General features: G+C 49.5%; 1 protein-coding gene across 4 annotated transcripts in view; it reads left to right on the forward strand.

The window, feature by feature from the left end:
- Window positions 1-27,202, forward strand: part of vac14 (vac14 homolog (S. cerevisiae)) — a 442,569-nt gene that overhangs the window by 163,181 nt on the left and 252,186 nt on the right. For all 4 annotated transcript variants that reach the window (XR_011949565.1, XM_072518576.1, XM_072518578.1 and 1 more), the window contains one exon: window positions 1,058-1,123. Coding sequence is in view for 3 of the 4 variants with exons in the window: in XM_072518576.1 (XP_072374677.1) it covers window positions 1,058-1,123 (66 nt within the window). In the remaining variant the exon portion in view is untranslated. The remainder of the gene's footprint in view (window positions 1-1,057; window positions 1,124-27,202) is intronic.

The following is a 27,202-nucleotide window of genomic DNA, read 5'->3' on the forward strand; positions in this document are numbered from 1 at the left end:
GGTGTACTTGAAGGTCTTTGAAGATTTCTGCTGCATTTGCACCCGCAATGGTGAGCAGAAGCTTTATTTTCTCTGCATCCGCCACGCCATCTAGGTCGGACGCTATCAGGTAGATCTCAAATCTCTGCCTGAATGCGCACCAGTTGGCACTGAGATTGCCGTGGCACCTGAGCCGCTGAGGAACCGGAATCTCAAACATCTTGCCTGGGTGCTGTTGCTAGTAGTCACGGGTTTGTTGAGTTGAACTATGTAGATTTAACAAGCACTCACTGGTACCATGTTGTGTTATGCTTCTTCATGTAGCATATGCTGCTCCCTTGATGTATACTCTGATAAAGGAAGGTTCAGACTTGGAGAGAGGTTTAACACATTTATTGAACAGTTAACAATTCTCCTACTTGAGTTCGACTCTTCTGCTAATCTTACTATAGTAACTCAATCTAACTAATCAGTCTGCTCCAATCCATGCGGTGGGTGTGATGCTTCCTGATCTGCGCCTGTCTCTCTGAGTGTCGCCTATGGAAAGGGAAAGACTATGTGTGCCCTGTCCTTTTATATGGGTAGCCCCCTTGTGGTAGTGTCACCTCTGGGTGTGTCTTGACTGCCCCTTGGTCGTGTCCTATCTTACTGACCTATTGGTTGAATGACTGTGTATCATGATGTATCTGGTGCTCCCTCTAGTGTTTATTTAGTCTTGGTGTATTTGCATTAACCCCTTGTGTATTTACAGTGATGCATATCACCACAGGCTCAAATGTATTTCTTCCGTCACTGGTGCACCATAATCTGCAGGATGCACTGTGGAAACTCGCTCCTGTTACTTTCACTGCCTCTCTCTCCCAGTGAGAATTTACAATGTGCTTGTAGTGTTGGTAGCATGGGACTACAACTAAGGCACAGGGTTGTACTGCACTGTGATTTGATGCCAGCTTGGCCTGAGTGCCTGATGCAAACAGTGTAATTTTAAACTTGGGGCAGAACTAGAATTGTAGTGTATGTATTTTAACAATACAAATTGTCCATAAACATCCTAATGGAACTCTTCATTGCATTGCAGATGTTCCGGCACACAGACAGCCTCTTTCCCATGTTGCTGAAGACACTTTCTGATGAGTCAGACGAGGTAAGCATTGACTTGCAGAACTCTGGGTTCATAAAAATAATGTTCAGTGTTTGCTTGTTACGGTATTGGTTATTACCTCATTGTCCCCTACAGTCCGAAAACTGTTCGATTCATTAATAATTTTGTGCAGAGGTCACGAGATCCGAGGATCAATAATGACTGTACCTTCCTTATTTAACTCACTGAATTTATAATAGCTCAAAATGTAATACCAAATGCAATATTTACGGGCTATATTAAATAGTCCTGGTAATACAGTCACTTCTTTCTGCTTAAAAGTGAGTTATTCAGTCATTTTAAACAACACACAAGTAAAACAGAATTAATAAAAGAAAGTGTAGAATTAACAGTTTTGCATTGAGTAAAATTGCAATACATTGAGAGATGGGAAAACAAAGTGAAGAATGGTAAAGTGCAGCATATATAAAATGCAATTAATAAAATGCATAAATGAATAAGTTATCCTTTAAATGAATTCCAGGTTTAAAAAGTAATTTTATGGGTACAAGCAAGGATTGAATTGTGTTGGGGCACTCCGGGAATCAGAGAATGCTTCTAAACTGAACCTTATTCTCTAATTTCTAGATGGTTTCAATATTGCATTCAAATATTATTTCTATTATTTACTACTGAAAAGTCAAGTGTTATGCGACCACAGAATTTGATAGAATTCCCATGGCCAAATCTGCAGGAATCTCCATTTGCATCTAAATCCCAAGTGATAAATTTCCCGATAACAGCAACAACAGCCGCTTGTATTTATGAAGTTCCGTTGACGTGTTAAAGTGCCAGCGGGTACGTCACAGGAATGTTCTCCAATGAAATTGGACACCATGCACGATCACAAGATATTAGGACAGTTGACTAAACGTTTGGCCAACATGGTCATTATTAAGGCGGCAGTTACAAACTGTAGGGTCCAGGTGGCCAAAGGCACAGCCACCAATGATGGAGCGATGAAAATTGAGAAGGCATAAGTGCCCAGAAGGAGCGCAGAGATATTGACTGATTGTGTGGCTGGAGGAGGCTACAGAGATGGGGAAGGGCCGTGGAGGAATTTGAAAACAAGGGTGAGAATTTTGAAATGTTTGTCAATGAAGCAAGTGCTGGCTGATTTAAATTACTGACAACACCAGTTACTTGCAGGTGCAACCATTAGCAATTTAAATCGGAACTAAATTGCTTTTGCTTTAGAAGACTCCAGCAGCTGTTTTGGCAAAACAAAATGCAAAATTCTGTTTTGATATAGTACCAAACATGTTCACTATTGGTGCAAGTCTGAAGACTCGACTGAACGCTAACAGCCGCCTGCTGTTCACTGCTTCCACTGGGCTAGGCCCAAGCATGATTTAATTAGCTTGCTTCAGCTTGGATTTGTGGTGGAATATGCCATTTTCTTTTCCTACATTCTGTTTACCTAAGAAATGTGAAACTCGGGACAGCACGGTGGCGCAGTGGTAGCACTGTAGTCTCTTGGCGCCGAGGTCCCAGGTTCGATCCCGGCCCTGGGTCACTGTCCGTGTGGAGTTTGCACATTCTCCCCATGTTTGCGTGGGTTTCGCCTCCACAACCCAAAGATGTGCAGTGTAGGTGGATTGAACATGCTAAAATTGCCCCTTCATTGGAAAAAATGAATTGGGTCCTCTAAATTAAAAAAAAAAAAAGAAATGTGAACCCAAATAGAAGCTTCAATTTGTTGCTGCACCAAATTATCAAGCAAAAGAAGAGTTTAAAAACTGGAATTTCTGATAGTCATCGAGCTCAGTTTGGGTTGAGGTCAGGCCAAGTCGCTGACTGATCCCAGGGGCCAGTTTTCGCATTCCCATCGCACACTTCCATTCAGGCTCTTCTTGGATCTCATGTCACTAACTGTCAAGGAGAGTTTTAGAGAATCTAGCTTGATGGCTTCAGTCAGGTACTTAGCTAATTTACAATTCCCAATTGATTTGACTCAAAGCACATCAGGGTTGACAGCCATGATAAAAGAGAGAGAATTTCCATTGTTACCATCCTGCGTGACCCTTGGTTGTGACTCATGCAGACCTTCTGATAGTCAATATTAGTCTTGGATGAAAATGTATTGAGGATTCAAGACTGGTTTAAAGGACAAACCAAAGCCAATTTTGTTGCAGGCAGCTTTAACTTGCGTGCCTGAGTAATTGTTGAAGTGTATATTCTCCCCAAGGGAGGGTGCACAGTGCAGATTTATGATTGGTGCTTTGACGAGTAGTGATATTTGTGCGGATCCAGCTGAGGGATGTGATTGCTGAGGTGAAAGCGTGTATTTATTCACTTTTAACCCTCCGCATTAGCATTATACACTTCCCAGCCACTGCCAGCACAGGTTAGATGTGGAGTAATACTCACTCCATTCTGTCACGGCACAGCAATCACGGTACACCAATGTGCTTTTTAAATCCGTTTAATACATTAGGTATCCTGCGAGCTGAGATTGCCAATTTTGCCCGATTTATGGGCATATTTAATTTGTTGATTGGAGTCAGTTAAGAAATGGATTTTCTGGTGAAGACCCTTAGTTATTTGGGAATCTTTTAAATTTCTCCAGTCTCGGCTACATTTGAGAAAACATCGTATGGGTCCATTATGGTTTTGAAGCCGCAGCCAAAGAGCTAAGCCAGGAATTTGCCTGCTACTTGATTGTAACACCAAGGCAATGTATTATTCAGCAACTCACTCTTGTGTTGGCTTTTCAAGATCTGCCGTCAGAATTTGAAGAACATGCTGTTAAGAATACAAACAGGGCTGGGAAGGCCATTCAGCCCCTCAAGCCTGTACTGCTCCATTAGATCATGACTGACGGGTAACTCAACTTGTTATCTGGCGTAACTTTTTAATACCCTTTCCCACCATATGACAGAAGTTTGTGTCAAGATCAATATCTCCTGCTCTCCATTACCACCAGGAAAACCAAAACTGCGTGTTTATCTGGTGACTGCTTTTTGGGATCTTGTTTTATTTTTAAATTTAGAGTACCCAATTATTTTTTTCCAATTCCAAATTAAGTTTGGTCAATCCACCTAACCTACACATCTTTGGGTTGTGGGGGTGAGACCCATGCAAACTCGGGGAGAATGTGCAAACTCCATGCTTTTTGGGATCTTGTTGACTGCCAAATGGTCGCCACAGTTACCCACATAATAATTTTCACTGCATAATGTAATTTGTCCTGTGGGTCACAACTGAGAGATGTGATAAAACGATTTAAATGTAAGATGCTTTTAATAGTTAAATAAACTTTTTCATTATTTAAAAATGAGTACTGACGTACTCACTTTGGCTGGATTGAAATATTGACTTAAACCTGAAGCTTCAGCTGTACTTTTGCGAAAGCTGAGCCATTTTGAAGAGAACAGGTTTTAATTTTATTTCCTGCACTTAATGCTGAACTTACACTGCATAAGATCTGGGAAGTACTGTAGTGTTTTTAGACTTTGCTCTTCCTGGTGACGGTCACTTTTTGTTGTCCAGCTAGATTTAAATCTTCGTGTCTGCTGGCTCATGGGCACTTTGCCAAGAATTTAAAACAAAATCTTTAAAATCTTCCAGGTGGTCTACAGTTGCAGCGCACATTGTGCAAAGCCCAAATTTGTGGGGCCCGCTGATGGGGTAACCAACGAGGGACCCACACCATTTAGCAGGATGCAGGTCAGATGACTGACCTGTGTCCAGTGTTACAGTACTCCTTTAGTATCGGTGAGCGTTGAGCACAACATTACATTGCCATGACAGCTGGAGTATAACTGGCCTGTAAACCAGTTTCAGAATAATTGTGTGTTAGAATTACATAGAATTTACAGCACAGAACAGGCCATTCAGCACAGTTAACATGGCTGCTGTTTAAAGTCTACACAAGCTGCCCCTCACCTATTTTAATCCAACCAAATTGGCATATCCTTCTATTCCTTTTTTTTATTTGCTGATCAAGTTTCTTCTTAAATGGTATGCTGAGGGAGAATTCAGAATGTCCAATTCACCTATCAAGCACGTCTTTCGGGACTTGTGGGAGGAACGCAGAGCACCCGGAGGAAACTGACCTAGACACTGGGAGAGATGCAGACTCCGCACAGACAGTGACCCAAGCCGGGAATTGAACCCAAGTCCCTGGTGCTACCACTGTGCTACCCCGAACGGGCGCCGTAGTGTGGCGACGAGGGGATTTTCACAGTAACGTCATTGCCGTGTTAATGGAAGCCTACTTGTGGCACTAATAAAGATTATTATTATTATGTATCTATGCTATTTACTACAACGTTATCCCTTTGGTTTCTAGTTGCACATTCCTGCCAATCTCCGGATAAATATATATCTTCTGAATTCCTTCATAGTTTTGGTTTCTTCCACCAATCAACACGCTTTTCCTACATCGACCCTATTGAACCCCTTTGTAAATGTAATGACTTGGTTTGCTGTCTTGGATCGTGTGTTGGGAATAAGTTGGAAATCATTGGTCACCACATCAGAAAGTATGGACAATAGTCTTGAAAGCAGATTTTTAGAAAATATAGTTAAACTGCAAAGCTTTCAAACTCCCTTAGCCATTTTGCCATGTAATGGTCTTATCTCAACGGGTTTATTTGAAACACCTTGAAATGTTTTGACAGAGAACTTATGGAAAATGAGCCTGTAGATTTCTGACAGCAGCAGATGATGAAGGCTGTCAAAGGAGGATGACTATTTTCCCCTCTCTCTCTCTCTCTCTCAAACAGATTAAATATTTTCCAGCCACAGCCACTGAGTGACGAATTAGACTCCTTTGAAGTTAATTTAATCCGTCGAAACATATTGAAGGATCAATCCCATAAAACTGTTCATATTATGCATATTCTAAATTGAGCCATGATTTAAAGCCTTTATTACCCCACCCCCTCCTGAAGAATTTAATGTGCAATGTCTGTATCTTGATCCACAGTTTAATTCTAACCATTTGATGGTTATTGTAACCCCCTCCAAAGAGAGCAGAGCCTTCTCTTTATGCCTTGATCTTTGCTTTTGAACAAATGACATCTGAAGTGTATCAGTCCCCTGTGGCACTAATGTGCTCTGTAACCACTCTTAGCTTGCCATTCTGCGAAAACTAGATCATAATGTCCTCTTTGCATCACACCTTTGTTCTTGGATTTGAGCCTGGCACCATTTCAGGATTTTTGCCAGTATGGCCACAGTAGGGCTTTAATGTAATTTGTGAAAATTTAATAATAAAGTAAATTGCTCTGAGCTCTGGAATTCCCTCCCCAAATTCTTTTTTTTTTTGTTTTGAAATTTATTTTGGCATTTTCAACTTTAGCAGTATAACAATTTGATGTGTAAGGCACATGGTATTTACAAAGTAGCAGCTCAAGTGTGTCTGATATTTACAAGCCAGTTCATGTCTTATGTACAAGTTTTTACAAGCGGTCACCCCCCCCCCCCCTTCTCCTGTTGGAAGCATGCCCCCCCCCGCCCCCTCCGGGTGTTGTACTTTACTGTTTGCTGTTTGGGGGGGGGGGGGGGCTGCTGCATGGCCCTTTCCATCCTTCCCTCGCCCCTATGCTTTGTTTGTGCCTTCTGATGGACCATCAATAATAGACAAAGCAAGTTATAGAACTAAATTGTGACTTTAATACACTGAGATGTGTGTCTGCCTGCTGCTGATCCCTCACTGGGGGCAGGGCCACAGATCAGCCAACTATATACAAAGCACGAGGGGCGGAGTCACAGGCGGAGCCAACAGAAGCAACAACAACAACAGTAAGTAACAATGGGACAAACAATAACAGTGACTATATATATATATATATATATATAGATATATATATAGATATATATATAGATATATATATAGATATATAGATATATATAGATATACAGCAGTGAGTAACAGTGGAACGTGGTTCACCACATTCACCCCCTGTTTTAAAAAAAAAAAGTCCAGTGGGGGTGAAGTGGACTCATAGATTGAGTTTGACATGAGCTTTAACCTTCCGCCGTGATCGCCTCAGTCCCGGCTGTGGTGTGGGCACGGGTGTCGAGACCTTCGACTCCGGGAGCTTGTCGTCTTCTCTTCATCCCGATGAGCCGACGTAGAGGGAGATGGTGTAGGGGCGGGGATGGTGGTAATGGTCACTGGGGAGGCTGCCGGTGCCAAGTCCCGAGGCAGCCGAGTGGTGGTGATGGTGGTAGGCGGTGTAGGGGTGGGCGTGTTGGTGATAGTCGCTGGGGAACCTGCGGGTGCCAAGTACCTGAGGGAGACTGTGTCCTGCCGCCCGTCATGGTGTGCTACGTAGGCATACCGTGGGTTTGCATGGAGGAGCAGAACCCTCTCGACCAGGGGATCTGACTTATGGCTCCTCGCATGCTTCCGAACGAGGACGGGCCCTGGGACTGTCAGCCAGGCCAGGAGCGAGACCCCTGAGGTGGACCTCTTAGGGAAGACAAACAAACGTTCGTGAAGGGTCTCGTTGGTGGCAGTACACAGAAGCGACCGGATGGAGTGGAGCGCATCGGGAAGGACCTCCTGCCAGCGGGAGACTGGGAGGCGTCTAGACCGTAGGGCAAGAAGGACGGCCTTCCAGACCATCGCGTTCTCCCCCTCCACCTGTCCATTTCCCCGGGGGTTGTAGCTGGTCGTCCTGCTTGAGGCGATGCCCTTGCTAAGCAGGAACTGACGCAGCTCATCACTCAAAAGAGGAGCCCCGATCACGATGGACATAGGTGGGGAAACCGAACAAGGTGAAGAGACTGTGCAGAGCCTTGATGACGGTGGCAGAGGTCATGTCAGGGCATGGGATGGCAAAGGGAAAAAGGGAGTATTCGTCAACGATGTTGAGGAAGTACACGTTACAGTCAGTGGAGGGGAGGGGCACTTTGAAATCGATACTGAGGCGTTCAAAGGGGCGGGAGGCTTTCACCAGGTGAGCTTTGTCTGGCTGATAGTGTGGTTTGCAGTCCGTGCAGACTTGGCAGTGCCTGGTCATGGTCCTGACCTCCTTGGTGGAGTAAGGCAGGTTCCGGCCTTGATGAAATGGAGGAGCCAGGTGACAGACGTCATTGTGGAGGGCCCAAAGTCGGTCAACTAGTGCGCTGGCACATGTACCGCGGGATAGGGCTTCTGGAGGCTCATTGAGTTTCCCAGGCCAATACAAGATGTCGCAGTTATAGGTGGAGAGTTCGATCCTCCACCTCAAGATCTTGTGTTCTTGATCTTGCCCCGCTGTGTGTTATTGAACATGAAGGCAACCGACCGTTGGCCAGTGAGGAGAGTGAATCGCCTGCCGGCCAGGTAATGCCTCCAATGGCGCACAGCTTCCACAATGGCTTGAGCTTCCTGTTCGACAGAGGAGTGCCGAATTTTGGAGGAATGGAGGGTACAGGAGAAGAAAGCCACGGTCCTGCCCACCTGGTTGAGGGTAGCGGCCAGGGCAAGGTCAGACGCATCGCTCTCCACCTGGAACGGGATGGACTCGTCTACTGCATGCATCGTGGCCTTGGCAATATCTGCCTTGATACAGTTGAAGGCCAGGCGGACCTCAGCCGTCAGGTGGAAAATGGTGGATTTGATAAGTGGGCGGGCCTTGGCTGCATAATTGGGGATCCACTGGGCATAATAGGAGAAAAACCCCAGGCATCTCTTCAGGGCCTTGGGGCAGTGGGGATGGGGAAGTTGCAGAAGGGGGCGCATGCGGTCAGAGTCAGGCCCCAGGACTCTGTTTTCCACGACGTAGCCAAGGATGGCTAGGCGAGTTGTGCGGAAAACACATTTCTCCTTATTATAGGTTAAATTAAGGAGCTGGGTGGTGTGGAGGAATTTCTGGAGATTAGCGTCGTGGTCCTGCTGGTCATGGACGCAGATGGTGACATCCAGATACGGGAACGTGGCCCGCAGCCTGTACTGGTCAGCCATTCGGTCCATCACTCACTGGAAGACCGAGACCCCATTGGTGACGCCGAAGGGGACCCGGAGAAAGTGGTAGAGGTGGCCATCTGCCTCGAAGGCAGTGTATTAGCGGTCCTCCAGGTGGATGGTAAGCTGGTGGTACGCGGACTTCAAGTCTACTGTGGAAAAGACCCGGTACTGCGCAATCTGGTTGATCATGTCAGATATGCGGGGAAGAGGGTACGCATCGAGCTGCGTGTACTGGTTGATCGCCTGACTGTAGTCGACGACCATCCCGTGTTTCTCCCCAGTCCTGACTACCACGCTCTCCAAGGGCTGTTACTAGCCTCAATGATCCCTTCCCGCAGGGGTCGCTGGACCTCCGACCTGATAACGGCCTTGTCCCGGGCACTGTATCGTCTGCTCCTGGTGGCGACGGGCTTACAGTCGGGGGTGAGGTTAGCGAAGAGCGAGGGAGGGAGTGGCGACCTTAAGGTTCGCGAGGCTACAGACGGTGAGAGGGGGCAGGGGTCCACCGAACTTTAAAGTCGGGCTTCGGAGGTTACACTGGAAGTCCAGTCCTAGTAACAGGACAGCGCAGAGATGGGGGAGGACGTAGAGTTTGAAGTTAGCGTACTCTACGCCCTGTACCGCAAGGTTTGCGACACAGTAACCCCGAACCTGAACGGAGTGTGAACCGGAAGCTGGGGGATAGTTGGGACGCGGGAAAAATCCGAAGAGAGCAGTGCCTTACCGTATCCGGATGAATGAAGCTATCCGTACTCCCGGAGTCGATCAGACAGGTCGCCTCGTGCCCATTGACCCAGGCGGCCATCATGGAGTTCTTGAGACGATGGGGCCGGGACTGGTCGAGCATGATGGAGCTGAGCTGCGGAAGGTGGCTGGTCTGGTCAGTGGTAGCGGGGTGATCCCAAGATGGCGGCCTCCATGAGTCGCACGTGGCAGGCGGCATTGAAGATGGCATCCAAAATGCCGGCCTCCACTGGCTGCACGAGGCGGATGATGCGTCAGAAGGGGGCGGTCCCGGCAGGCGAGCTGCCACACTGCTGTGAGCTTCTGGTCGGGCCTGACAGACCTTGGCAAAGTGCCCCTTCTTACCGCACTCGTTGCAGGTCACATTCCGAGCAGGACAACGCTGTCTGGGGTGGTGGCCCTGGCCGCAGAAGTAGCAGCATGGCCCCCCGGAGTTGGGCTGCCGCACGGCTTGTGACGCATCCGGGCCAAGTGATGGCTGCGCCTCCGACGTCCACGAGGGTGCCACGTGGTCGGACATGAAGGCATCCATGTTCTGGAACGCTACTTCCAAAGAGTTAGAGAGCTGCACAGTGTCCTTGAGGTCGAAGGTACCCCCTTCGAGCAAGCGTTGTGGGAGATAATTAGACCGGACTCCGGCCACATAGGCGTCCCTGATTAGGAGCTCAGAGTGCTGAACCGCCGTAGCCGCCTGGCAGTTACAATTCTGGGCGAGTACTCGCAGGTCACGCAGGAATTCGGCCAGGGCGCTGACGCCTCGTGACAAGGAGATGTCGAGCAAACATTTCATTCACTGCCCTCAAGAACTGTCCTTTTAGCAGTGCGATTGCCTCTGCGTATGTGGCCACGTCTCTGATCACCAGAAAAATTTTGGGGCTCACCCGGGCATTGAGGAGACGCAGCTTGTGCACCTCGGTGACGACGTTGGTCGATGAGTCGAGGTAAGCCTCGAAACAGCTTAGCCAGTGCTCGAAGATCGCAGTGGCCTCGGCTGCCTGCGGGTCAAGTTCAAGTTGGTCAGGCTTAAGAGCGGCATCCATTGTAATACCTCAGTGTATTAAATTGATGGACCATCAATAATAGACGAAGCGAGTTATAGAACTAAATTGTGGCTTTAATACACTGAGATGTGTGCCTGCCTGCTGCTGATCCCTCACTGGGGGCAGGGCTACAGATCAGCCAACTATATACAAAGCCCTAGGGGCGGAGCCAACAGAAGCAACAACAACAACAACAGTAAGTAGCAATGGAACAAACAATAACAGTGAATATATATACAGCAATGAGTAACAGTGGAACGTGGTTCACCACACCCTCTTTGGGATCTCTTCCCACTGATGCACGATCAATGACCACTAAAACAAGGTTGTAGTCCAACTGAAGGCTTTAATAAGCTAGATGTTTCCCCCAGCAGCTCAGGTACAGAATGAAGGCTGCCGGGGCGGCATGGGCTCTTGTACCCCGCCTAACAGGGTGGAGCTACCATACATCCAAACCAATAGAAAGCATACAGTTTCCACCAATGGTGCTCCAGCCTATCAGGTACCGTAATACGTCTAATACCACATTCACCCCCTGTTAAAAAAGAGTCCGGCGGGGGTGGTGGCCTGATGCTACAAACATGGCAACATGGTAGAATTAGTTATGGAGGTACCGTAACACCTCCGTACAGTGTTTTGTAACTATTTACAATTCTGATAGCTATTTACAATTGATGATTTAAATTTACAGTTTACAATTTAAAATGGAGCAGTCGATCGGGGGCTCTGGTCGTCCTCTGTGATCGTCGGAGCTTCGGTGGTGACTCCGGTGGAGGCTCGGGCGTCTGTGACTCCGGGAGCGTGGCTTCGATCTCCATGGCAGCTTCGGCACCCCTAGACGGCGCTGGTGGGGAAAACGTTCACCTGGAAGGGAGGGACTGCGGGGAGTGTCGGTGGGTGGGGTGGCATAGACGGGGCCTGCAGAAGGACCGATCCTCCTGTAAGGTGCTCCGGTGGAGGGGAGGGTGGAACTGGTGGCTGGGGTGTGCGTGGGGCTCCGGCGGGCGGCAGGTCTTGTAGGGAGACCATATCTTGTCGGCCGTTGGGGTACGCCGTAGGGGTTAGCATGGAGCAGATGGACCCTCTCGACCAACGGGCCCGACTTGTGCGCCTGCACGTGTTTTCGGAGCAGGATGGGTCCGGGTGCTGCCAGCCAGGTTGGGAGCGCGGTCCCAGAGGAGGACTTCCTGGGGAAGACAAGGAGACGTTCGTGAGGTGTCTGGTTGGTGGTGGTACAAAGCAGTGACCGGATGGAGTGGAGGGCATCCGGGAGAACTTCCTGCCAGCGGGAGACTGGGAGGTTCCTGGACCGTCGGGCCAGTAGGACGGTCTTCCAGACTGTTCCGTTCTCCCTCTCTACCTGTCCGTTACCCTGGGGGTTGTAACTGGTCGTCCTGCTCGAGGAAATGCCCTTGCTGAGCAGGAATTGACGCAGCTCGTCACTCATAAAGGAGGACCCCCTATCACTATGTATGTAAGCGGGGAACAGTGTGAAGATGCTATGGAGGGCCTTGATGACGGTGGTTGCGGTCATGGGGCAGGGGATGGCGAATGGGAACCGGGAGTACTCATCAATCATGTTCAGGAAGTACGTGTTGCGGTCGGTGGAGGGGAGGGGGCCTTTGAAGTCCATGCTGAGGCGTTCAAAGGGACGGGAAGCCTTTATCAGGTGCGCTTTCTCTGGCCAGTAGATGTGCGGTTTGCACTCCGCGCAGATTTGGCAGTCCCTGGTGGCTGTCCTGACCTCCTCGATGGAGTAGGGCAGGTTGCGGGTCTTGACAAAATGGAAAAAGCGGGTGACCCCCGGGTGGCAGAGGTCCTCGTGGAGGACTCGGAGGCGATCCACTTGTGCATTGGCACATGTGCCGCGGGACAGGGCATCAGGAGGCTCGTTTAGCTTCCCGGGACGATACAAGATCTCATAGTTGTCGGTGGAGAGTTCGATCCTCCACCACAAGATCTTGTCGTTTTTTATCTTGCCCCGCTGTGCATTATCAAACGTGAAAGCAACCGACCGTTGGTCAGTGAGGAGAGTGAATCTCCTGCCGGCCAGGTAATGCCTCCAATGTCGCACAGCTTCTACTATGGCCTGGGCCTCCTTTTCGACTGAGGAGTGGTGGATTTCGGAAGCATGGAGGGTACGAGAGAAGAAGGCCACTGGTCTGCCCGCTTGGTTGAGGGTGGCCGCCAGAGCTACGTCAGACGCATCGCTCTCGACCTGGAAGGGGAGGAACTCGTTGATCGCGTGCATCGTGGCCTTTGAAATGTCTGCTTTGATGCGGCTGAAAGCCTGGCGGGCCTCTATCGACAGGGGAAAAGCTGTGGATTGGATCAGGGGACGTGCCTTGGCCGCATAGTTGGGGACCCACTGGGCGTAGTAACTGAAAAACCCTAGGCAGCGCTTCAGGGCCTTGGAGCAGTGAGGGAGGGGGAACTGCATAAGGGGGCGCATACGTTCAGGGTCGGGGTCTATAACTCCATTTTGCACTACGTAGCCCAAGGTGCTAAACACTCATTTATCCTTGTTGTATGTAAGGTTAAGAATTTTTGCGGTCTGGAGGAATTTTCTGAGGTTGGTGTCGTGGTCCTGCTGGTCGTGGCCGCAGATGGTGACATTATCGAGATACGGGAATGTTGCCCGTAAACCGTACCGGTCAACCATTCGGTCCATCTCGCGCTGGAAGACCAAGACCCCGTTGGTGACACCGAAGGGAACCCTTAAGAAGTGGTAGAGCCGCCCATCTGCCTCGAAGGCAGTGTATTTGCGGACACTAGTGCGTATGGGGAGCTGGTGGTAGGCGGACTTGAGATCCACCGTGGAGAAGACCTTATAATGCGCGATCCTGTTTACCAGGTCACATATGCAGGGGAGAGGGTATGCGTCCATCTGCGTAAACCTTTGATGGTCTGACTGTAGTCGATGACCATCCTCTGCTTCTCCCTGGTCTTTACCACCACTACATGAGCTCTCCAGGGGCTGTTACTGGCTTCAATGACCCCTTCCCTCAGTAGCCTTTGGACCTCTGACCTAATAAAGATCTGGTCCGGGGCACTGGACCGTCTGCTCCTGGTGGCGACGGGTTTGCAATCCGGGGTGAGGCTCGCAAACAGGGAAGGCGGGTCGACCTTCAGGGTCACAAGGCCGCAGACAGTGAGGGGGGGTATAGGGCTGCCGAATTTGAAGGTTAGACTTTGGAGGTTACACTGAAAGTCTAAACCCAGGAGTGTAGCCGCGCAGACGTGCGGAAGGACGTAGAGACGGAAATTTTTGAACTCCCTTCCCTGGACTGAGGTTTGCTAAACAAAACCCCTTTATCTCCACTGAGTGTGAACCGGAGGCCAGGGAGATTTTTTGATTAACGGGGTGGACGAGGAGAGAACAGCGCCTTACCGTGTCGGGGTGTATGAAGCTCTCTGTGCTCCCAGAGTCGATTAGGCAGGACGTCTCGTGCCCGTTGATGAATACAGTCGTTGTAGCAGTTGAGAGTGTTCGAGGCCGGGACTGATTCAGGGTCACCAAGGCTAATCGCAGCAGTTGAGAGTTCTCTTTGGGCAGTGCGTGGTCAGTCGAGCTGGGGTCCTGGGGGTTCATCCAGGATGGCGGCTCCCATTGGTCGCACATGGCTGGGGTGCACAAAATGGCGGCGCCCATCCCTCTAATGTGGCGTCCGCGAGACGATGGCGGCGCCCGGGGTCCGCATGTGGCCCTGGAATAGGAAGATGGCGGCGACCTCTGTCCGCACGGGGACCGTGGAGAAGTTTGTGGTGGCGGTCCGCATTCGCCGCCGGAGACCGCAGCAACCGCACGGGCCTGACATACCCCCACAAAATGGCCCGTTTTGCCGCATCCCTTGCAGGTGGATGCGCGGGCAGCGCTGGCGCGGGTACTTGGCCTGCCCGCAAAAGTAGCAGCGGCGCCCTCTGGGGTTGCCAGGCCGCCTTGCAGCGCAGGCTTGTGGGGAGACGGGGGAATGTCTCGGGGTCGGCTGCGGAGGGGTTCCAAGCTGCCCAGGGGGCTGCCGCGCGGTTGGGAACGTAAGCGCGGGCGTTCCTGGAGGCCACGTCTGGGGAGCCGGCAAGGGCCCGTGCCTCCTTGAATCCCAGAGTGTCATTTTCTAGCAGTCGCTGGCGAATTGGTGAGGATAGCATTCCTGCCACGACAGCATCCCGGACCAAGAGTTCAGTGTGTTCGCTCGCCGAAGCTTGCGGGCAGCTACAGTTTCTCCCCAACACCAGGAGTGCATGGTAGAATTCTTCCATCGATTTCCCCAGGGGTTTGTCGCCTTGTTGAAAGCCGGTGTCGGGCGTAGACCTGGTTTACCGGGTGAATATAATGTCCTTTTAGCAGCTCTATTGCTGCATCGAAGTCTTCCGCTTCCTCGATGAGGGTGTAAATCTCCGGGCTCACCCTTGAGTGCAGGACTTGCGTTTTCTGCTCTCCGGTGGGTGAGTTTTCGGCCGTCCCGAGATATCCTTTAAAGCACGCCAGCCAGTGCTTAAAGATTGCCGCTGAGTTCGCCACGTGGGAGCTGAGTTGCAGACACTCCGGCTTGATTCGGAGCTCCATCCTTTTTTTTTTAAACTAGCTTATTAAATTCTGTACCTGAGCTGCTGAAGGAAACATCTAGCTTATTAAATTGATGCACGATCAATGACCACTAAAGCGAGGTTGTAGTCCAACTGAAGGCTTTAATAAGCTAGATGTTTCCCCCAGCAGCTCAGGTACAGAATGAAGGCTGCAGGGGCGGCACAGGCTCTTATACCCGCCGAGCAGGGCGGAGCTACCATACATCCTAACCAATAGAAAGCATACGGTTTTCACCAATGGTGCTCCAGCCTATCAGGTACCATAATACCTCTAATACCACACCCACCCTCCTCACTTTGCCCCTGTCTCTTGTGCACGCCCTCGTCTTTCTCTCTCTTTCACCCCCCCCCCCTTCCCTAGTCGCTGCTTGCATTGAACATGTCTTGGAACAGGCTGATGAGTGGCCCCCACGCTTTGTGGAAGCCCTCGTCCGACCCTCGGGTGGTGTACTTGATCCTCTCCAGCTGGAGAACGTCCGCCAAATCTGACAGCCGGTCCGCAGCCTTGTGTGATGCTGCCCAATCGCCAGCCGAGCAGGATTCTCCGGCGTGCGATTAGGGATGCAAAAGCCGGAGCGCCAGCCCTCTTCCCCATATGAAGGACTGACTCGTCCAATTCCCCAAAGATTGCCACTCTCGTGCACAGCTCCACCCTCACCTCCAAAACCTTGGACATCGCCTCGCTCTTGCTTGGGTTCAGCAGGAATGCCTCGCTCTTGCCCAGGTTGAGTTTGTAGCCCGAGAAAGCTCCGAACTCTCTCAGAAGTTGCATGGTTGCTTTCAGGCCGTTCTGTGGGTCCGAGACGTAGAGGAACAGGTCATCTGCATAGAGTGACACTCCGTGCTCTCTGCCTCCTCTTTGTATACCCTTCCAGTTTTTTGCATCTCGCAGAGTGCCAGTGGTTCAATTGCCAGGGTGAACAAGAGTGATGACCGTGGGCATCCCTGCATCCCAGCCTCTGTGTAGCTGGAAGTATTCAGAGCTGGTGGTGTTGGTCAGAACGCTCGCTTTGGGGGCATTGTACAAGAGTTTCACCCATGAGGTGAATCCTGTCCCGAGCCCAAACCGCTCCAGCACCTCGATGAGGTACTTCCATTCAACTCGATCGAAGGCCTTTTCTGCATCCAAGAATGCAGGGACGATCATCTCTGATGTTCTCTCCCCGGAAGGGGTCATTATTACATTCAGCAGCCGCCTAATGTTCACAGTTAGCTGACTACCCTTGACAAAGCCTGTCTGGTCCTCTGCGACCACCTCTGGTACGCAGTTCTCCAGTCTCTTGGCCAGGATCTTTGTGAGTATCTTCATGTCTACATTCAGCAGTGAAATGGGGCTATATGATCCACATTCTGTCGGGTCCTTGTCTTTTCTGGGTATCAGTGATACCGTGGCCTGTGTTAGCGTAGGAGGCAGGGTGCCCCTCGCTAGCGGGTCTGCGCACATGTCCCGCAGGTGCGGGGCCAGGGCTGGGACAAATTTCTTATAGGAGCCCCTCGGGTCCTGGCGCCTTCCCTTCCTGCATCTCTCCATGATCTCTCCCAGTCCTACTAGTGCGTCTAACTACCCCCGCCTATCGTCCCCCACATCTGGTATGTCCAGTCCATCGAGGAACCGTTTCATCCCTGCATCACTGTCGGGGGGGCTCGGAGGCTTCTAGCCCTCGGTAGAATGTCTTCAACGTTCGGTTGATCTCTTTTTGTTCGATCACCAGTCTGCCTCTGCTATCCTTTACCTGCGCTATCTCCCTCATGGCTGCCTGATTTCTCAGCTGGTGAGCCAGTAGGCAACCAGTCTTTTCCCCATGCTCGTAGAAGGTCCCCTGTGTCTGGCGGAGTTGGTGCACTGCTTTCCAGGTGGATATCAGTTTGAAGTCCATTTGTAGCTTTTTCCTCTCTGCCGGAAGCTCTAGAGTCGGGGCCTCTTGAGTATTTTCTGTCGACCCCCAAGATGGAGTAGATCAGTTGTTGCCTGGCCACCTTCTCTTCCCTGTCCCTTCGTGCCTTGTAGGCTGTAATCTCTCCCCTAATCAACACCTTTAGTGCCTCCCAGAACATGAAAAGTGAGACTTCCCTGTTCCGGTTGTTTGTAGCATGGCCTTTGGCTTGTGTTATTTTCTGGCAGAAGACCTTATCGGCCAGTAGGTCTGTGTTCAACCTCCACGTGGGGCATTGGACACTGCCCGTCTCCAACCCCACATCCATGTAATGTGGAACGTGGTCGAAGATAGCTATCGTCGAATATTCCGTTCTTACTATTCCTGGAAGCACCGCTTACCCCACTGCAAAGAAATCTATTCTCGAGTATGCCTTGTGGACTGGTGAAAAGAACGAGAATTCCTTCTCACCAGGGTTTAGGAACCGCCAAGGTCCACTGCTCCATGAATGTTGACAGCTCCCTGGCCATGCCCATCCTTTCCCCGATCTGGGGTTCGATCAGTCTGTCAATGAGTGTTGCACACAGTTGAAGCCACCCCCCATGATCAGTCGATGCATGTCAATGTCGGGGATTTCTGCCATGGTCCTTTTTATGAAGCCTGTATCGTCCAAGTTGGGCACGTACACATTAACCAGGACTACCGGCACCACGCCTAGGACACTGCTGACCATGGCATACCCCCCCCCCTTGATCCATAACCGTCCTTGTTGCCATGAACCTCGTCCTCTTATTAATCAATATGGCCACAGCCCTAGCCCTCGAACTGTAACACGAGTGATATGTAATTATAATAATATTTAATCTTTATTTGTCACAAGTAGGCCTACATTAACACTGCAATGAAAAGTGGATGGGGGGATTCTGGGAGGGGGTCGATGGTAACAATGTGACGGGGCAGGCCAAGCCCATTGCGGGGGGGGGGGGGGGGGGGGGCGGGGAGAGGGAGCGAGAGAGAGAGCCCTGGTTAAGATAGTTACATGGAATGTGAAGGGTTTGTTGGAGGGAGGATTTCAGTGCCATCTCGGGGGTAGGACTTGTGAACCTGGAACCAGGGCCCCTACAAACCATGTTTGGGGGGTCGGACCGGCTTGGGCGGCAGGCGAGTGCAGATGTTAGCCTTTGCCTCACTGATTGTCCGTAGGCAGGTCCTGTTGGGGCGGTGGTTAGCTTCTCCATCCTGTGACACGGCTTGGCGGGGGGTGGGGGAACCTACTTGAATTTCTCGGGAAGGTGAAGTCTCATGGGGACTGTTTCTTATGCACTTCTGAGAATTGGTTGCCATTGAACGTTAGGGGAGGGGGGGGCGTGCATCGGTATTGTTGTCTTTGGTTACACTTTTCGGATTGATTATGAATTTGTGTTATTTACTTGGAAGACTATGATGGCTTTCAGGCTTCTCAGATGGGCGAAGACTCTGAATCAGTCTGACATTCCAAGTGATAATCCTGGGGCGGGGGGGGGGGGGGGGGGGTTTGTCCCCGCGCTCCTACGGGATCATCCATACTTACCTACACTCCGGGGTTTCCCTTTGTTAGGGGGCCATCCAAAACAGCCATGGTCACCATTTTCCATGAGTCCTGCGCCCCTGGGTTTCCCTTTGTCCAGGGGCACCCAACATGGCCACCAACTATGTATACGCCATGTGGGTGAGCCCCTGCACTCCGGGGTTTCACTTTGTTTAGGGACCCTCTAAAGTGGCTGTTTGTGGCGCCATCTTATTTCCTCAGTCTATTCCTCCCCTGCCGAGGCCTGTACGATACCCGGCTCATTTTTCCCTCTCTGTTCCTTTTGTGTCCCTTCCCCCTCCTCTCTGTGTCCCCCCCTTCTCTGTCCCTGTGCCCACCCCCACCCAGACCAGGTGCTCCCTCCCTTCCGGGAGGTGCGCCGTGGTTCCCCCTTGCCTGCCTTCCCCACTCCTTTCTAAGACCCACTCTTCCCTTTCTAATCAGACCGAGGCAGCACAGCACCGTGCAAACATGCTCACTGTCCAATGAGTTTTTTGCTCTTCAGAGTCTTTGCCTGTACAGTTTTCATTGTTGCCGCCCCTGTCTCTTGTCCCAGCCATTGGTTCTGACAAACTCATTTGCTTCCTCTGAGGATTGAAACAATGCTCCTTCTCTTGGCAAGTGACCCAGAGCCTGGCCAGGAACAGCATTCCGAAATGTACCCCATTCTTGTACAGGACCGATTTCGCCTGATTAAACTCGGCCCTGTGTTTTGCTAGTTCTGCCCCAATGTCCTGGTAAATTCTGATTCTATTCCTTTCCCAGGTGCTTGCTTTTGTTTGACATGCCCACTGCAGGCTCATCTCACGGTCCTGATGTTTTGTTGTCAGGACCTGTTCTTCTGGTCCTCGACATTCCCCCTTGGGTTCCCCTGGGCCGCCACCAACCTTTTTACCTCCGCCTCCAGGGCGTCAGGTCTGTCACTCTGGTCCGTCGAGGCCTTTTCCAGGTCAAGGATCGTCCTCTCCTGGGTTGCCACTTTTTCCGCAGCCTGTTGATTTCCTTCTGCATGGTGGCTAACTCCTCTGCTAGTGCCACCTTGACCAACACCTGGATCTCTATCCTGAACGCCTCCTTCATGGCGATCAGTTCCTACATCAGGAAACTCTTCCATCTGTCTCCAGGTGGTGGGGGGTAGGCTGATGCTCGGGTTGTTGGCCACCCTCTCTCCTGGGTGGTCAGGGTTCCTTCGCCTCGTGGGTCCGCTATTTCGTCCGCATGCTGGTCATGGCACTTTCCACCGCTTCTGCCGTCTCTTCGGCCCCTCGAGCTCTCATTCGCTGACATCGTTCCTTGGTTACCCTCCTTTAGTTGTTGAGGGATTTTTTTTCCTTGAAATTTGGGCAAAGTTCAAAAAAAGTACCTTTTTTGGTCCCGGTTCAAAGGGGAACCACCTGATGTGCGTCCTCTCAGCACACCACCGTCAACGGAAGTCCACTCTTCAAATTCTGCCCCTCTGACCCTTACCTTCTCTACAATGTTCCTTAAAACCTCTCTCTTTGACCAAGCTTTTGGTCACCTGCCCTATTATCTCCTCCGGTTGCTCAATTTTTGATTTTAGTCTGATAATGTCTCTGGAAAGTGCCTTGAGACATTCTACTGTGGTAAAAGTGCGATTATAAATAGAGGCTGTTGTTATTCTAATGAGCATACACAGCACATTGGCTGCACATTTGCATTTCTTGCCAATGTAAATCTGGGAGATGGCTTTCGTGCTCAGTTACAGTCAGCTGTGTTGACTGTTAAGGTATTTAATGTAGAGAAGTGTGAAGTGATTCAGTTTGGTAGGAAGAAATCAGAGAGACAATATAAAATAAAGGGTACAGGAGCAGAGACGTGGGTGCATATATGCATAAATTGTTGAAGCTGGCAGGACAGGATGAGAGAGCAGTTAATAAAACACAGTATGAATAGGCTTTATGAATAGAGGCATAAACAAGGATGTTTTATTAAATCTGTATAAAACACTGGTTCCACCTCAGCTGGAGTATTGTCCAGTTCGGGGCATCACACTTTAGGACGAGTGTGCAGTCAGGAGGCCAAGTGTAATTCCAGCAAAAGCCATGCCTCTCCAAACGACAATGCTGGCCCCTGCATTCCCTGACCATACTGACTCTTCAAGCGTCAGCTGAATGAGGATTCTCAAAGATGATATGGGTGGGTGGGGGTGATGGCGGCAGGAGTGATGTGGGACAGGGCGAGCAGGAGGATGAAGTGGTTTGGTGAATATTGTGTTTGGAATTGTGCTTTGACACTAGCTCATTTACTTATAGTTACATTGCTCAGCAAGCAGCCTTTACATCTGCTATAAAAAGAGCTAAATAAGTCCGTTAAACAATCAGCGTAAGTACAGGGCAAACAGCCCAAGCCTCCATGGATCTGTCAATCTGATCCCGTTGTCAGAGGGAATCATGCTGCAATCAGCCTAGTGTAAAACGGGCAATTGGAAGTTTAAATGTCCCACGCAAGTGCCACATCTGCACGCTCGCTGGCACTGCTCTGGGCCCTGCAACACGTCAGCAGCTAAAATTGAATCGTTCGCCACTCCCCACAGCAGAAGATTTGGACCAATGTTGAATGTTGCTTCATCCCTGCCTATATTATTGGGGGTAGCCGCCATCTATGCCCACACCTTTTGAGCGTGCTAGTTTAATCCATCTTCTAGAATTTGCTGCCAAATCCTATTTGAATTAGTGGTGAAATATGCAATGTAAAATTCACTCATTCCAGCTACCAAATGGATTTTGTGAAAGTGCTAACATAGTGCCACAGGGTTGTACACTGATTTAGCCATTCTGGCTCCAGTGAGACCACTTGATGTTGGAATAGGATTGTGTTAGCTGCAGGAACGAATGGAGCCAGCACAGCCTCCAAAGCCAGTCTAGATGTAGAACTGCACTGTGGAACTCTCCTGTCTATTTCTTAGCCCAAGTCTGCGTCAGTCCTCCGGAGACTGGAGGAATGCGAGTAAACGTGCACAGCTAGGTGGAGCAAGCTGCAGGCTTGTGCACACTGCATTTCATGGGCAACTAGATGAGTATTATCTTGCTAGCTTGAATCAGGTGGTAATGTTTTTTTTAATTTAGAGTACCAAATACTTGTTCCAATTAAGGGGCAATGTAGCAGGTTATAGTCCCAACCCCTGTCTTCGGGCACCTCTCCACCATCCAGGACCTGTTTCTGGAGTTATTTTCGGGGCCTTCTGGTGACCGGGTGGCGGGGACGGAGCAGGCATCTCCACCACCGCCTCTCACTGGCCCGGGACCCCGGAAGGAGCCTGAGGAGATCCCGTCTGTCGATGATCCCGGTGGCGGGATCAAGGCAAGCCCTGGGTTACTTGGTGGGCCCGTGTTGCCCGCCGCACTCAGTGTGGTGGAGGATTTGGCCCGGAGGGCAACTGACCGAAGGCTGTCAGCCGCCCAGTGCCGGGAGCGGAGGTGCACATGAGGCTCTCTGCAGTGGGGTGCAGGGCTCACTTGTGCCTGACACTGTGTCGCCTCCTCACTTCCGGAATCTGGCATATCTTAATTGAAGGTTCTTTTGTTTTTCTGTCTCCGTAGATAGTTCAGGCAGTGTCCTATTGGGCCCCCTCCACCAACACCCCGACTCCATTCCTTTCCCTTCTGTTGGTACAGAGGCGAGAGTATCTGGTCTCTCCAGTGCAAAGTTTAGTGCTTATACCATTTGTTTTTTGTCAATGTGTGTTGTGAACTGTTTTAATAATCAGAGTATCCTACCCCGTGCATTGGTACTGAGGGGAGGGTACCCTGTTTCTTCATCACAAAATTAGTGTTTGTACCGTTTGACCTTCTATATATTTGTTTTACTGTTTGAATAAAAAGATATGGCTAATCCACCTAGTCTACACATCTTTGGGTTGGGGGGGCGAGACCCACGCAAACACAGAAAGAATGTGTAAACTGTTAACTTTTGGTTGGCTCTTAATTCGTAATCTGCTCTGTTTGTTTAACCTTTGCTCTAGAGTCGCCAGGTATCTTTATGATACCACCACGAGGTTCAAGTTCAAGTAATGATCAATAACTGAGCACACCAATGAGTAAGATTCAAATCAAAACACATTTATTATACACAGTAAATCACTACTCATGCATAAACTCTACTTTCTAGACTATTTCTATCACTAAAAGGCCTATACTTAGCTTCGGAATTGGCCCACCAGGTCAGGGGAACAAATGGCCTTTCGTTCAGGTCCTGAGTCTGCAGGATTCAAAAGCTGGTATGGACTTGTAGCTAGGAGCACCTATCTCGTAGCGAGCGTTGACTGGAGACTTACTTAGTTGATGCGGCAGCTTAGACAGGTCACTCTCACAGGTTGATTCAAGTTGCTGAGTGACCCTGCCAAAGAAGGACGATTTGAACTTGGGGGCTTTACTTTATAGTCCCCAGGGGCTTCCCGCCCTTCGGGGCGGACCCTGTACCTGGTTCCAAGTGATTGGACTGCGTTCCAATCACTTGGATCGATTTCTCCAATACTGGAGTTGTTCCCTGCGCTGGGCGGTCCCTAAATGTCCGTGGCCTTCCTTTGTCTTGGCTCCTGCTGGCGCCGAGGAGTCTGGCTTGGCTTTATTCACCTTAACTGTTGCAATTGTGCCTTGGAATTGCTCACTACTATGCAGATGACTGCTGGTTTCAGTGCTGTCTGGTTTCTTACAGGTTTCGATACACGTGATTTCTGTATTTTCTAGTCTTTGCCTGTGTTGGCTGAATTTCACTTCAGCCTTTGCGGTTCTCCATTTTAAGTCGGGAAGTGGCCAACCCAGGTGGCTACAAAACTACACATGGACCTGGAGCCGAGATCGAAACCAGTCCTCAGTTATGTGAGGCAGCAGTGCTAACCACTGCACCACCTTGCCGCCTCGGTGGTAATGTTTTGTGTGTCAATTTCATTCCTACAATGGGGGTGTTTGAATCATGAACAGCAGTTCTTGTGACTACTAATTATCCAGATGAAATTGTAAGCTCCAGTTCGCGTTACTGGTGCCATATCTACATAGATGTTCAAAAATCGGAGCACTTTTCTACCCTAAGTCTTTATTTATCTCCAAGATGAAGTCTGTTCCTTGGATTTCGGCTGGAGTGCAATTGGTGTCACCATATTGGAACTCTCTCTGATAATTGCAGTCCGGAAGCCAGTTATTATTCAGTCTGTCCCATAAGGGAAATCTATTAGGCAGTTGCATTACTTTTAAAATGGATCCAGGTTCCTTGATGTATATTCTGGTAAACTTTGCCAACCGGAAATGAGGAGGCGCTGTGTTGGGAACATCTGACTGTGCAAAGACAGCTAAAGTTCACTTAAGGTAGAAAAGCAATCTGCTCTACCCTGTATGCCTCCTCTTGACAAACAATAAGTCCTTTATCCTGCAAACTAGGCCACGATGGAGGAAGTCACTTCATGTAAGCCTACTTGTGACATTAATCAAGATTATTATTATTATAATTATGAAGCGTGTTGTGTACCCAAACAGGTGCCAGAATGTGGCAACTAGGGACTTTTCATAGTAATTTTATTGCAGTGTTAATGTAAGCCTTCTTGTGACAAAGATTCTTATTATTATTCTGGGCAGTTATTTGCTGCAACATTCAGCTGAGGGTGTTTGTGTGTTTCATAGAATCATAGAATTTACAGTGCAGAAGGAGGCCATCCGGCCCATCAAGTCTGCACCGGCTCTTGGAAAGAGCACCCTACCCAAGGTCAACACCTCCACCCTATCCCCATGACCCAGTAACCCCACCCAACACTCAGGGCAATTTTGGACACTATGGGCAATTTATCATGGCCAATCCACCTACCCTGCACATCTTTGGACTGTGGGAGGAAACCGGAGCACCCGGAGGAAACCCACGCACACACGGGGAGGATGTGCAGACTCCGCACAGACAGTGACCCAAGCTGGAATTGAACCTGGGACCCTGGAGCTGTGAAGCAATTGTGCTATCCACAATGCTACCGTGCTGCCCTCTGTTCTCGGTTGAATTCTTTCATTCACTTCAAACAGCCTGCTCCACTTAGATGGAGGACCTGATCTGACAGGGCTGAGACCATTTCTTGGCCACAATAATGACAGGTTTTTTTTGAGGCTATTCGGTCATGAGTTCTCCTGCAAAGTTCTGCCATGTACTTGTTTGTAATATAACTTGGGTGCGTCTAGTAGATATTTTAGTCAAGTTGGTTTTCTAGGAGACCGTGATCAACTTGGATAGTATTCATACTCGAGCCAAAAGGTCATCAGTTCAAGTCCCCCCTCAAACTTGAACACAAAGTTTGAGTGCAGTACTGAGGGTGTACCGCATCGTTGGAGTTGCCAACTTCCTGATGAAGCAACTGCGCACTTAGGGAGATGTGAAGAAATCACATTGCAGTATTCAAGGTCAAGTGAAGTTTTCTCCAGTTTTCTGGCCAATATTGATCTCTAAACCAATATCACTAATAAGAGATGATGTACTGTAGTAATGTATTTTATTGCTGTTTGTGGGACCTTTTGTGCAAATCATTTCCCTTCATTGTAATGGTTCAAAGAGTACATTGTTGAATTTAAAAACATAAATTCAGAGTATCCAATTCTTTTTTTTCCCCAATTAAGGGGCAATTTAACGTGGCCAATCCACCCGCCCTGCACATCTTTGGGTTGTGGGGGTGAGACCCACGCAGACACGGGGAGAATGTGCAAACTCCACAGAGACGGGCTGGGAATGAACCCGGGTTCTCGGCGGCGTAAACAAATCCAGGTTCTCGGCACCATGAGGCAGTAGTGCTAACCACTTGAGCCACTATGCTGTCCCTACATTGTTGAATATAAAGAGCTTTGGGATGTCCAGTGGCATGAAAGGCACAGTCGGAAGGAAGTCCTTCTTGCCTTTCTTTATAGAATGAGAATCTTAGTTATCTGTTCATCGAGGGGTGGAAATGAGCGGATGGAATGCTTGAGCGAAACCATCACTGCAAGAGTGATTCCTTATTCAGATCCAGGTTCTCTAGGTTAAAATTCAAAGTGAACAAACGTTAATTGTAGTTTAGGCTTTGTTGATACACCTTTCTTGCGAGAAGATCGTTAGGAAATGTGTCACAATGAGTGTTTTGGAGGAGTGTGTGTAAATATTTAAAAGTATCGTGGAACCAGAAATCATCTCATCCCAATGACGGTCCAAAGCAAGAAAGTGAGCATCCTCATCAGAGACCAGATCTATACTTTGACAAATGATTGTGTGATCTAAACTGTGGGTATTCCTCAAATAAAAGATAAGGTTGAGGGTTTAAAATGTAAAGCCAGCATTATAACGAAGGGAGTAAGATAGTGCAACACTCTTGTTATGTTTGGATCAGAGCCTGTCCAGGAGAGGAGACCCTTGTATCTCTGCTGTCCCTGACTACCCGCAGTGCCACGCTGAGTTGTGATTAATGGGCTTGTCCTATCCTTGGAACATCTCAAAACCCTTCTTAGCCAATGAAGTATTCTTGAAATAAATTCACTATTGTAATGTAGGACACGTGGACAAATTGGGACAGCAAGACCCCACTACAAGATAATCTGTCTATGGAACTGGTTGAGGGGTGAATGTTGGACAGGACATATGTGATAACTTCCCTGTTCTTCAAAATAGTGCCATGAGATTGTTCGCTTCCATCTGCGAGGGACGATGTGGCCTCGGTTTAACATCTCATCTGAAAGACTGAGCTGTAAAGTGTCAGCTTGAATTTTGTGTTCAAGTCCCTGAAGTGGGACTTGAAAATGCAGCAGCTGCTGCCTATTGTAGTCGAATGGCAGACTCGCCTGGTACCTCGCTCTTTTTGGTGGAAGTTAATGATGTTTGTTGCAAGGTAAGACTGTGCAGAATTTCTTTTTTAATTTTCCAATTAAGGGGCAATTTAGCGTGGCCAATCCACCTATGCTGCACCTCTTTGGGTTATGGGGGTGAGACACGCACAGACGTGGGGGAATGTGCAAACGCTACACGGACAAAACCCCAAGGCGGGGATCGCAACCGGATCCTCGGCACCGTGGGGCTGCAGTGCTAACCACTATGCCACCGTGCCGCCCCAACTATGCAGAATTGAGGTTTGGTCGAGGAAAAGTCTGGACAGTGCAGCGAAGTATCTGCTGTCACCTATTGCTATGCAGAACCGTCTCATCAAAATGCTCTGGCATGGGGGCGGCAAGGTGGTGCAGTGGTTAACACTGCTGCCTCATGGTGCAGAGGACCCGGGTTCAATCCCGGGCCCAGGTCACTGTCCGTGTGGAGTTTGCACATTTACCCTGTGTCTGCGTGAGTCTCACCCCCACAACCCAAAGATGTGCAGTGCAGGATAGGTGGATGGGCCATGCTACGTTGCCACTTAATTGG

This window comes from Scyliorhinus torazame, chromosome 10 (genome assembly GCF_047496885.1).
Source record: "Scyliorhinus torazame isolate Kashiwa2021f chromosome 10, sScyTor2.1, whole genome shotgun sequence".
NCBI classification, from domain to species: domain Eukaryota; kingdom Metazoa; phylum Chordata; class Chondrichthyes; order Carcharhiniformes; family Scyliorhinidae; genus Scyliorhinus; species Scyliorhinus torazame.